The sequence below is a fragment of the Vipera ursinii genome (genome assembly GCF_947247035.1).
Source record: "Vipera ursinii genome assembly, chromosome: 14".
Taxonomy (NCBI): Eukaryota; Metazoa; Chordata; class Lepidosauria; order Squamata; family Viperidae; genus Vipera; species Vipera ursinii.
Genome location: NC_139527.1, coordinates 4,138,337 through 4,150,967, shown reverse-complemented (window position 1 = coordinate 4,150,967; position 12,631 = coordinate 4,138,337). Strand labels below are relative to the sequence as shown.

The window sequence follows — 12,631 nt, the reverse complement described above, 5'->3', positions numbered from 1 at the left end:
ACTGAACATAGGTTTTGAGTGCAGAAAATTACATGTTTGCACCTTGATATTTCCAAGTAAGCTTTGAAATCCTGGAATGCCTTTAGTAGCCATTTTGGGTATGGGATTCAGCTAGATAGGCTAATTGCACGATTCAGTAAGATGCATTTTAGTTGGTTGCATAGTCAGCCAGATGTTTAGGCTGGATTTGGCATTTTTATCCATCTACCCTTTCCATGCATCATTGTCATCATCATCATCATCATCATCATCATCATCATCATCATCGTTGTTGTTGTTGTTTAGATGTTTAGATTGGATTTAACATTTTTATCAACCTATCAAGTCCTTCCCAAGGACTTGTGTTGTTGGTTGTTGATGTTAAAGTATCATTGCAAGATTTAAGCTGTTCCAGGGAAAGCTGCCTTTTGCCATTGACCGATGGTGATTTTTGTCAATGCCGACGGTATGTAAGTGGTGCTTCCCCATTGTTTTGGGATTGCAGCCAAGGCATCTGTTAATATTGGTAGCATCTTTGCTTTCTTTTGTCACAGTTGTTTGCCGGTGTACATGTAAACATATGTGGGCTGTGAAACTTCAGCTTTCGTATTGCAAAGGCTCTATGTCAACTTGCAGCATGCACGAGACCACGGCACATCTTTCGCAGGTGTGTGTCCCGTTAGAGAACTGCAGTTACTTTCTGAACATGGTCATTTGTTTCTGTGGACTCTCCAGACTGTCAGTGAGTCCTAAACTTCAACTGGATGTTGTTAGAGGTAGTGGTTCACCGGTGGTCACACCTTCTACAGCAGAGGTCCCCAACCTTTTGGGCACCAGGGAGAGAAGTTTTTCCACGGACCGGAGGGTGCCTGGTTTTGTGTTCTGCCTGCATCCCACGGATGAGGCTTTGCTTGTTTGTGCGGACCGGTTGCTGGCATGCTGCAGCCTGGTACCGGTCCACGGACCGGGGGTTGGGAACCCCTGATCTAAGGCAGGGGTTTCCCAAGCTGGACATCTTTAGGACGTGTGGACTTCAACTCCCAGAATTCCCCAGCTTGGGGGTTAAGGTCTACGTGGCTTAAACATGGGGTTGGGGACCCCTGTTCTAGAGTATGACTTCAAAAAGTGACTGCTGTGACCTGGCAGAGATGGCAAAGATCTCGGCTTATTTGAAAGATCACTCGCAAGAACGTTATGTTATGGAGTGGAGAAAATGGATTGAGTATATCCAGAACAAATATGGGACTAAGAAGTTTCATGTAGCATTTGAATAAGTCTTCCTTTCTTTTTTCTTTTTTCTTTTTTTTCCCTTTTTTCTTTTTATATTTAATATTAATAGTGTTTGTAGTTATCCTATATGAGCTAGAGAGTGATAGATTTTAGAGTTTATGGTTGTTAGCATATGGATGTTTATGATTGTTTTTTTTGTTTTTTATACCTTGTACTTAGCTCTGGGAAGTCGGGGGGGGGGGGGAGGGGAGGGGGGGAGGGGTAGGGAGGGAGGGGTAGGGGAGGGGTAGGGGGGACTGTTAAAGATAAAATGTATGATAAAACTTTTCAATAAAAAAAAAGTGACTGCTGTGGTGCTACTTAGAAAGGAAAGCTGCAGCTGCCTGCCTTACAAATACACGGAATGGGACAATTTGTCAGGTCCAGCTCGCCGCGGGACAATTCAATAATTCAATTCCGTGTAATTATTTAAAATGATTTTCAAAACCATTTTAATGGTTGACGTTCACATTTCCTTTTGTCCCTCCTTTGGCATCCTTCCTTTAAATGACTTTATTCCACCCTTTCTTCAATATTAGTCTCATTCTCGACCCTTAAGGAGTCGTCCCGTGGCGAGTCGGCTATGGCGAGTCGGCCGCGCTGGGGTGGGTTTTAAGTGAAAAAAAAAAAAAAGTGCCGGGCCCATGAATTTGAGATGTGGAAACCTCCCCCCCCACACACAAAATATTCTCCTGTTTCTGATTTCTGAAGGGTTAAAATGTACAGAAGGTATAAATAGACCAGCAGAGAGAGAGAGAGTTCTCTTGTTCTCACTGCGAAGGCTTTGTTACCTTTGAGCAATAAAAATAGATCGCATTCCAACCGAAAGGGAAAAGGAAATCTTACCGTACAGAACAGAGGATTTTTCCCCCTCTTTCCTGAACCTTTCCGTATCCTCAGGCTGTGTAACCTTATACGGCGAGACGAACAATGGAGCTGGCAAATTGCTCATCCCAGATTACAGATGTTACCAGCTGTTTGGATGGCCAATTTTTGCTGACCTCGGCCGTCCTGTTTTGAAATGCCAACCTTTATGCATTGTCTGTCCGAGAGTCTCTGAAATATTCTATTTCGGATCATAGCGTGTGTCGATCTCCCTGGGGCGGGCTGTGTGTGTGGGGGACTTGTTTTTAACAAATCCTAAAACTCAGCTTGCTAAGCTCCCTCTGCTGGCTGTGTGTGTTTCACTTAGCAACAAAGGTAGTGCTTTTTGACCTAGCTCAGGGGTAGGCAACCTCGGCTCTGTTTTGTGACTCGTGGACTTCAACTCCCAGAATTCCTGAGCCAGCCAGGCTGAGGGGAAAGGGAGAGGTTTCCAAGCTGAGCCATGCTGGCTCTGGAATGCTGGGAGTTGAAGTCCACGAGTCGTGAAAGGGCCATAGATTCCCCCATGCTGGCTCTGGAATGCTGGGAGTTGAAGTCCACGAGTCGTGAAAGGGCCATAGATTCCCCCATGCTGGCTCTGGAATGCTGGGAGTTGAAGTCCACGAGTCGTGAAAGGGCCATAGATTCCCCCATGCTGGCTCTGGAATGCTGGGAGTTGAAGTCCACGAGTCGTGAAAGGGCCATAGATTCCCCCCATGCTGGCTCAGGAATTCTGGGAGTTGAAGTCCACGAGTCGTGAAAGGGCCATAGATTCCCCCCATGCTGGCTCAGGAATTCTGGGAGTTGAAGTCCACGAGTCGTGAAAAGGCCATAGATTCCCCCATGCTGGCTCTGGAATGCTGGGAATTTTAGTCTCTCTGTTTTACCCTGTACTGATCTATCCTTACTTGCCAGAGATAAGGACCTCAAAACTATCCAAAGTTTGGCCCAAAGTTCCCCCCCTCCCAGCATTCATGCCGAAAGCGGGACTAGAACTCCCCATTCTTCTGACGATTGGCCCCAAGTCGCCCAGCTGGCTTTCATGGCTAAGGCAGGACTAGAATTCCCAGTCTCCCCATTTATAGCCTGGCGCCTTAGCCACCAGACCAAACTGACTCTCTCTTTAAGTTGAACTGCATTTATTGTTGCGGCAGATAGTTTTCATGCTGCAATTGTCAGTCAACTGTTATCAGTCCACAATTTATCGCCTGCGGTGGGAATCCCTTCTCCACATTTCCCACACCTACCCAGAGTATCTGGGTTGTCTTTTTTTGTTTGTTCCTCCTCCTTTTCAACCTTTATACCAGCCTATCCCACACATGCACTAGAGATATAAAGGTAAAGGTTCCCCCGCACATGTGTGCTAGTCGTTTCCGACTCTAGGGGCCGGTGCTCATCTCCGTTTCAAAGCCAAAGAGCCAGCGCTTGTCCGAGGACGTCTCTGTGGTCCTGTGGCCAGCATGACTAGACGCCAAAGGCGCACGGAACACTGTTACCTTCCCACCGTAGTGGTCCCTATTTTTCTACTTGCGTTTTTACGTGCTTTCGAACTGCTAGGTTGGCAGAAGCTGGGACGAGTAACAGGCGCTCACTCTGTTACGCGGCACTCGGGATTCGACCCACCAAACCGCCGACCTTCTGATCGACAAGCTCAGCGTCTTAACCCACTGAGCCACCGCGTCCCTTCCTAGAGATATAGGGCTGTCTAAAGTGGCTTGAAATGTAAAAGATCCAGTTTAGGTGAAAAACTTCACTGCCCGGGTTCCTTCAAGGCAGTTCTTTCTTCTGGCAAGTCAGAATTTGTCTGTTTGCTTTTTGCTTTTCTTAAAAAAAAATAAAGCACAAGAGATAAAAGCAATGTTTAATCGTCTTTAAAATAAAGCTTTGGTTTTTCAGCTTATTAGTCCGAAGAGAACATGTTTATTAGGTGCTTTGATGTAATTGCTTTAAAAATCCACACACACACACACACACACACACACACACACACACACACACACACACAGAGAGAGAGAGAGAGAGAGAGAGAGAGAGAGAGAGAGAGAGAGAGAGAGAGATATTTTAATATATATTCCATATTTTTCATATTTATGCACGTGTGTATGCACACACCCACTGTACATACGAATGCTTTCTGACTATTCCTGGTCTAGACTCTAGAAGGGGAATCAAAACTTTAAAAAAGAAAAAGGAAAGGAAAGTTAAATACAAAAATAAGAGCCAGCAGCTTCTGTTTCTGTGTAATAAAATTCTGCATATTGACCCTTGAGAAGTGATCATGCGTTAGTCCTAGGGAAAGCGGTTGAGTCTTATTTAAAACTGCCTTTTTAAATGGCGCATTTTCAGGTGTTTTTTTTATGTTTACGTAACGGTGTTTTTTTCAGGATCTGGAAGTGCTGAAAAAAACAACAAAAAGGAGTTGGCGATAACATAGCAATATAATCCTGAAAGCAAGTGAAAAGACTAAATAAAAGAGACGTCTTTTTTTTCATAACTATATAAAGAGCATTTCAAGGGAAACCCAATATAAGAGCCGAACATGAGACATATCACGATCGATCAGCAATATGAGGTGGCAGAGCTGTTATATTTAAAGTGGAAACCAGGTGGAGAAACTAATGAGATAGTTGAAAATCCTCTACAGGTTATCGTAAACATTGTATCAGGCTTATGAAAAGCCAATTTATTGGATTTAATTTGCTTGGGGGAGGAAGTTTTGTGCCTGTAGGGGGCATTGACAAGTTTAACGTATGTTTGTGTGTCTGTGTGTGTGTGTGTGTGTGTTTGTGTGTGACTTATCTATCCACTACAATTTTTTTTAAAAAAAAGCTTATCAGCTCTAACTTTCCAATATAATAAAAGTTTCTTTCTTTAGTCAAAGGTGATCATTGTTTTATTTTTGATTGTGATTTAAAAAAAAACACACGTAATGGGAATGTCTTAGTTTTAGCAACTATTGAAAAACAGCAAGCAATAAATAGCTTAGCTGTTTGCACTCTAGGCATATCTATTAAATTGTTAATATTCTCATGCTGCAGTGTCCTTTGGGCCAAATCTGATGGAAATCAATCTATCTATCTATCTATCTATCTATCTATCTATCTATCTATCTATCTATCTATCTATCTATCCATCCATCCATCCATCCATCATTTATTTATTTAGGCATGCAATTGTGAGTAGATAAATAGGTACCACATCATGCTGGCCCCATGAATTTTGGACAGTGCTGGCTCAATGGCCTTGAAACGGAGATGAGCAACGGAGTACAATATGCAGAGACTCCTAACCCTTCAAATGTTGGAAACACTGCTATCACATCACCCCTAATCCTTCTCTCCATTAGACACTAGTCATATTCAATTCCTGCAACCGTTCTTCCTATGTTTTAGCCTCCAGTCTCCTAATCATCTCTGTTGCTCTTCTCTTCACCCTTTCTAGAGTCTTGACATCTTTTTCATGTCTTGGCAACCAAACTGGATGCCTTGTTCCAAGCATGGTCTTACTAAGGCTTTGTAAAGCAGTACTAATCACTCCATGTGGCCTTGAATTCTTTTTCTTTTTCTTTTCTTTTCTTTTCTTTTCTTTTCTTTTCTTTTCTTTTCTTTTCTTTTCTTTTCTTTTCTTTTCTTTTCTTTTCAAGTCATGGCTGCATCAGAAGAGCGTTTGTTAATAGCCTCAAGGCAAACAGGGTAACATAATACTGATGATCTGATGGCAAAGATTCTTTCACATCTTTCGAGTAGTACACGATGACACACTTCCTTAACTCAAAGCAGCATCAGACATTTAAGCAGGAGTCAGGGCTTCATATGGCACATACTGTTGGAACAAGTCTATTTAGTCGGAATGAACTTCAAACACACAATTTGCAAGGTATCGGCAGTCTTGCAACCATAATAGATCAAATAGCCTTGTGTTTGATTAGATGGTTTATGGCCTTAATGCAGTATTTCAGAATCAATGCTGCTTTGTTGGCTTTGTGTACGTCAGTTTCTAGGACAGCGCGATACTTTTGCATTTGTCACTTAAATGGACAAATTCAACCAAAGATAAAATGCTGTTAGTTCCAGTCTGTGGTAATTGGATTTTTTGATATATTTATTTAATGTAGACGTTTGCCAATGAATTGGATTTTCAGATTGATTTTTTTTAATGCTGAAGAAAGGGCATCATAAGAGGGGGGGGGGAGAAACCCCAGCTTCATTTTAAAAAAAAAAATGTACAAAAAAGCCTCCATCTGTAATTGTTTACTTCCTTATCTCGTGTGCCACACTTTAGTCTAAAAAGCTTTTCAGCACAACAGAAGAAGAAATTGATTTTCAGTCATTTTTAATGACCAAGCAACTAATTGTGCCTCATAACATAGGGTCCCCTGCCTTCTTGCCACAAGCCAATAGCATAACAATAGTAAGTCAGTGTGCAGGACGATAACTTTTAATTAATTCAGGTATCTGAGATGTAGAAGCCGTAGATGGGACTAACTCTGGACTTCTTCCTTTGTCAGTACAGACATTTGCTTAAAGGTCAACTGCGCATTAGGTAGGAAACACCGGTGGCACTGCAGGATGGGGATGTTAATCTTGCGCCCCTGCTATTTTTAATCATGCAGATCCTACCTTTTCAAATCAGCTGTTTGCCCTAACGAAGAATGTGAAATCTCCTTGGCTCTTTGAGTTTTTGTTTTTCATGCGATCGTGGTCCGTGATGAAAGAGCCTCACAAATTAAAAGCAGACGGACGTAAAAAGAGTGAAATTTAAAATCAGCATTGCACTGACTGCTGCTAATACATTTTAACCAGTCAAGTCTGTCTCTATACGTGACTTCTTTCTTTGCAGTTCAGAAATTGGGACTATCAAAAGTGAGCAGACACTTAGTGGGGTTGCCTAGCTGCCATCCTTTAAAAAAAAAAAGCTGCTGATCTGTCAATCAAAAGTGTTTACACTGTTGATGAGTTTTTCGATGTTTGGAAGTATATTCTTTTCAGGCGCTAATCAAGGGCTACCTGTATTCATGTTAATTCACGCGCAGATAGGAGTTTGAAGCCTTTTGGTCACTCTGAAGCTGAAAAGTCAAGTCCTGATTCCCAAAATATTTAGGTTGTTTGTAATCGCTCCCCATATGTCTGATGAATGCAATTTTGGGGTGCAATCTAGGATTCTGATAGAGAGTGGATCCAGGATTATCCACTGAGTACGGAGCAGAGGCAGGTTTAGCATCGTGTCATCCAGTTAAGCAGCTTCTGTTGCTCCTTTGGTGATGTTTTAATTTTGGCGCAGTTGTGCAGCAACTGTATGAACAATCAAAGCACATATAACCGAAGCGAAAGAACTTTGGAAAAATAGATGAAATAGATACAGTCGCGATGAGAAATTAAGCATGGCATTCAGTCGTTCTGATCGCAGGATTTAAACCATAGAAGTACAAAATTTCTGAACGCACTCTGAAGTTGTTTTTATTGCCCAACAAACCCTAGAAAGATGATGCTCTACATGAAAGCTGAATGGATAACTGAGTAGTTGAGTAACTTTGGGCCGATCCCCAGGAGACAGTGAGTTCTAGTTCCTCCTCCTTATGCTTGAAAAGTAGCTGGGTAACTTTGGGCCGATCCCCAGGAGACAGTGAGTTCTAGTTCCTCCTCCTTACGCTTGAAAAGTAGCTGAGTAACTTTGGGCCGATCCCCAGGAGACAGTGAGTTCTAGTTCCTCCTCCTTAAGCTTGAAAAGTAGCTGAGTAACTTTGGGCCGATCCCCAGGAGACAGTGAGTTCTAGTTCCTCCTCCTTACGCTTGAAAAGTAGCTGGGTAACTTTGGGCTGATCCCCAGGTGACGGTGAGTTCTCGTTCCTCCTCCTTACGCTTGAAAAGTAGCTGAGTAACTTTGGGCCGATCCCCAGGAGACAGTGAGTTCTAGTTCCTCCTCCTTACGCTTGAAAAGTAGCTGAGTAACTTTGGGCCGATCCCCAGGAGACAGTGACTTCTAGTTCCTCCTCCTTAAGCTTGAAAAGTAGCTGAGTAACTTTGGGCCGATCCCCAGGAGACAGTGAGTTCTAGTTCCTCCTCCTTACGCTTGAAAAGTAGCTGGGTAACTTTGGGCTGATCCCCAGGTGACGGTGAGTTCTCGTTCCTCCTCCTTACGCTTGAAAAGTAGCTGAGTAACTTTGGGCCGATCCCCAGGAGACAGTGAGTTCTAGTTCCTCCTCCTTAAGCTTGAAAAGTAGCTGAGTAACTTTGGGCCGATCCCCAGGAGACAGTGAGTTCTAGTTCCTCCTCCTTACGCTTGAAAAGTAGCTGAGTAACTTTGGGCCGATCCCCAGGGGACAGTGAGTTCTAGTTCCTCCTCCTTACGCTTGAAAAGTAGCTGAGTAACTTTGGGCCGATCCCCAGGAGACAGTGAGTTCTAGTTCCTCCTCCTTACGCTTGAAAAGTAGCTGGGTAACTTTGGGCTGATCCCCAGGTGACGGTGAGTTCTCGTTCCTCCTCCTTACGCTTGAAAAGTAGCTGAGTAACTTTGGGCCGATCCCCAGGAGACAGTGAGTTCTAGTTCCTCCTCCTTACGCTTGAAAAGTAGCTGGGTAACTTTGGGCTGATCCCCAGGTGACAGTGAGTTCTCGTTCCTCCTCCTTACGCTTGAAAAGTAGCTGAGTAACTTTGGGCCGATCCCCAGGAGACAGTGAGTTCTAGTCCCACTTTCGGCTTGAAAATGGCTGGGTGACATTGGGCCAATCACTGGGAGACGGGGAGTTCTAGTCCCATCTTAGGTATGAAAGCAGCTGGGTGACTTTGCGCCAGTCTCTCTTTTTCAGCTGAGCTCATGTCAAGGGTTGCTGTTGTGGCGAAAGGAAGGAGGGGGAAGGACTGTTAGGCATGCTTGCTGTCTTGAATTATTTATAAAAACAATAAAGGGAATATATATATATACACACACACACACAAATAAAATAAAATATTTTATTTATTTAGAAAATTTATATTGCCACCTACCCTCGCCCGTGGCGACTCAAGGCGGCTTACAGGACACAAAAGCACAATATAAAAGAAATAAAAATAATAGTAAAAAAAAAATCAAAAATAATAAAACAGCCCTGTTTTTCTCTTTCACAGTGGTCGAAGAGGGATTTTGGGAGAACGGGCTGTCATACGAATGCAGGACGCTACTTTTCAAGGCGATCCACAACCTGTTGGAAAGGTGAGTGCAGGACGGCTCTCTTGATGTCGCGTAGGGCTTTCCGATTTGGGTTTGCTTCAAGGGAACGTGCAGAACAGTCCTCTTTTCCAGCGAGAGGCGGAAAAGTGACACGCAAGAAATCCCCCCCCCTTTTTTTTTATTTGTACGTGAGAAAAGATGCTTCCTTCGCTAAGACCTTAAAAGGAGGAGGGAATTTTGTGGATCATATGAAGGGTGCCCAAAAGAGAAGGATTATGAAACAGGAGTTAAGGAAGTTTATCAGATTCCCTGCCTTCAACACAACAACAACACGTGTTTAGTACACTTTCACTTTCACTTTCTCCTTCCAGCTTAAACTCTGAAAATGGGGAAAATAGGAAATACAGTTTTAGGACGCACCAGGACATAATTTAATATAGATGGTCTTGGCAGTCAGGACAGTTGATAAATAGGAGCCATTTGCCAAGCATCCGAATTTGGATCACACAAGCACACGGGAACTGCAACGGTTGTAAGTGTGAAAAACACTCATAAGTCTTTTTTTTTTTACCAGTTACTACTGTTGTAACTTTGAACGGTCACCAAAATGAACTGTTATAAGTCGAGGACCGCCTGTATTTTTTATTTCTGTGCTACTAACAAAAAGGTATCTGATGGGATAGAAGTCAGCCTTGGTGGAGCAGTGGGCTAATGCCTCCTTAAGTAACACCAGCTGCCTGCAGTTAGTGCAGGTTCGAGTCCCACCAGGCTCAAGGTTGACTCAGCCTTCCATCCTTCCGAGGTAGGTAAAATGAGGACCCAGATTGTTGGGGGCAATAAGCTGACTTTGTAATAATGCCGCTTGTGGGGTGTATGAAAGCCCTAATAAGCAGGCATGTACATAGAATGAAGGCTACTGCTAAGCTTGTAAGCCGCCCTGAGTCTTCAGAGAAGGGCGGGATATAAATGGAAATAAAAATAAATAAATAAATAAATAAATCAGTGTTCCCCCCCCCTCTTCTTAAAATTAAGCACATGAAGAAATTTCTCTTCAAATTCCAGTAGCCAAGAAAATGCTGCTATTAGGGTGTCTGGTAATCCCGTAGAATTAGCGGTCTGGGATTCCTCTTGAAATCCTTCAAAGTGAAGGCTTGATTCTTTCATGTCATCTTGATTAAACTTTCCCATTGTTTGATAGAAACATTCATTTCTGGCAAGGCTTTGCTTGCTAATGAACTGTTTCCTCCTTTGGCTGTTATCTCAGAATTACGGCCGAAACCTTTTTGTGGCTGACATTTTAAAAACAAGCTATAGACTTCACAAGGAATTAGTAAAATACACCCCAAGTTGCTAATTTTAGAGATGCGTTTGTTGCCTTCTGTTTTCTGCCAAACCAAAATATTTGAAGGCGAAGAAATGCTTCAGTCTTTTTTTTGGCTCCTAATTTTCCTAAGCGTGGCAGTCTCTGAAATTTTCAACGCATTACTCCTATTCTGTATCTAAATCAGCTTTGTGCCTTATAGATAAGAATTATTTGCCTCTTTTGAACAATAGTTTCAGTCCCGGAAGGAGAATTTACTTCCCTTGGAGTAATATTAAAATAGAAATGGCACCAGATCATGTTAGTGAAACGGACTGGGATCCTGAAGTACAGATAAGAAACTTGAGTTAAACCAGTATTTTCTCGTCGTAACTTCGAGAACAGATTTATCCTGTTGTTTGATCAGTCTGTTATTTTGACTCCTGCTTTCGTATAGACTTGTTTTAGTAATAATTATCCAGTGCAGGTCGTCCTCAACTTACAACAGTTCGTTTAGCGACTGTTCCAAGTTACAGCGGCACTGGAACAAAATGACATAGGACCGTTTTTCACACTTACGACCGTTGCAGCATCCCCAGGGTCACGTGGTCGAAATTCAGATACTTGGCAACTGGCTCGTATTTATGATGGTTGCGGCATCCCGGGGCGTGTGTGTGTCTTTGTCTGTGTGTCTCTCTGTGTGTGTGTGTGTGTGAGAGAGAGAGACGTGATCCCCTTTTGTGACCTTCTGGCAAGCCAAGTCAACAAGGAAGCCACATTCACTTAACCACCGGGTTAACTAACTTGACGGCGGTGAGAAAAGTCGTAACATGGGTCAAAGCTCACTTAACAAATGTCTCACTTAGCAACAGAAATTTTGGGCTCAGTAATAATCCCTTGCTTAGCCCGAGAGAGATTCTGGCCTCAATAGTAGTCATAAGCTGAAAACCACCTTTGCTCTGTGGTTAGAGATGATGATGATGATGATGATGAAGTTGGAAGGGACCTTGGAGGTCATCTACTGCTAAGCTTGTAAGCTGCCCTGAGTCTTCGGAGAAGGGCGGGATATAAATGGAATTTAAATCAATCAATCAATCAATCAATCAATCAATCAATCAATCAATCAGTCAATCAATCTAGTCCAACCCCCTGCTCAGGCAGGAGACTCTATACCATTTCAGACAAATGGCTGTCTAATCTCTTCTTATAAACTTCCAGTGTTGGAGCATTCACCACTTCTGGAGGCAGGTGGTTCCACTGGTTAATTGTTCTAACAATTCAGGAAGTTTCTCCTCAGTTCTAAAACGTGCCCCTTATTTTTAGCATCTTTACTGCTGTTTTTGACCAGATAAAATCGAATGTAGTAACTGAACAAGGCTACCTACCTGCTGAGCCCGATACTTTAACCTCGGGATTCCTGATCTCAGTTTGATCTTTTGATTAGACCGTAATCACCATCTTGCACTGGAATTACAAAACCAATAATTGCCAGTGGTGGCTGCGTTTGTGCTGCGACAACAGGCAATGCCGTAAAACCTCAGACAACCCTGGATTTAGGGAACCGTCAATGTAGAGTTTAAGTGAATGCGAAGAAGCACAAAAGGCTTGGAATTGCCGAATGGCTTCTGGAAATAAAAATAGTATTTTAGCACTTGTGCGATTGTTTCCATTTTGCCACTTGAGAAATCAATCAAGTCACTATTTCAGGGCTGTTGAACTTGATTAGATCTAATTGTGTTGCAGAGCTGGGATGGAGTGTATATTAATTATTATTTTTTTGCAGGTTCTCAAGTCTGTTGCTCTTTCTCATTTAGGCTAAGTGGATAATGGGTTAACTATTAATATGCACATAATGACACATCGGTGAAACCGATTGTTATTGACTCTTAATGCTCCAGAATAATAATGGTTAGTGAAAGGATCTCATTTACTGAAGCTTTACGTAATGCTGTTAAGGTATACTTAATTAAAACCCAAACAGTTTATGGCTTCAGAATAAACTGTTCAACCATCAACCTAGCGGATCAGAATATAGCTTTTTACTCAAGTCAGTACTATGGTTTGAAACTATTT

At 42.6% G+C, this 12,631-nt stretch overlaps 1 protein-coding gene across 1 annotated transcript in view; it reads left to right on the top strand.

Annotated features, from left to right (window-relative positions):
* MED13L (mediator complex subunit 13L) overlaps positions 1 to 12,631 on the top strand; it is a gene marked incomplete at its 3' end in the record, with an annotated part of 143,460 nt that overhangs the window by 54,071 nt on the left and 76,758 nt on the right. Inside the window, exon 3 of the mRNA XM_083373407.1 lies at positions 9,216 to 9,300. Coding sequence (XP_083229533.1) covers positions 9,216 to 9,300 — 85 coding nt within the window. The remainder of the gene's footprint in view (positions 1 to 9,215; positions 9,301 to 12,631) is intronic.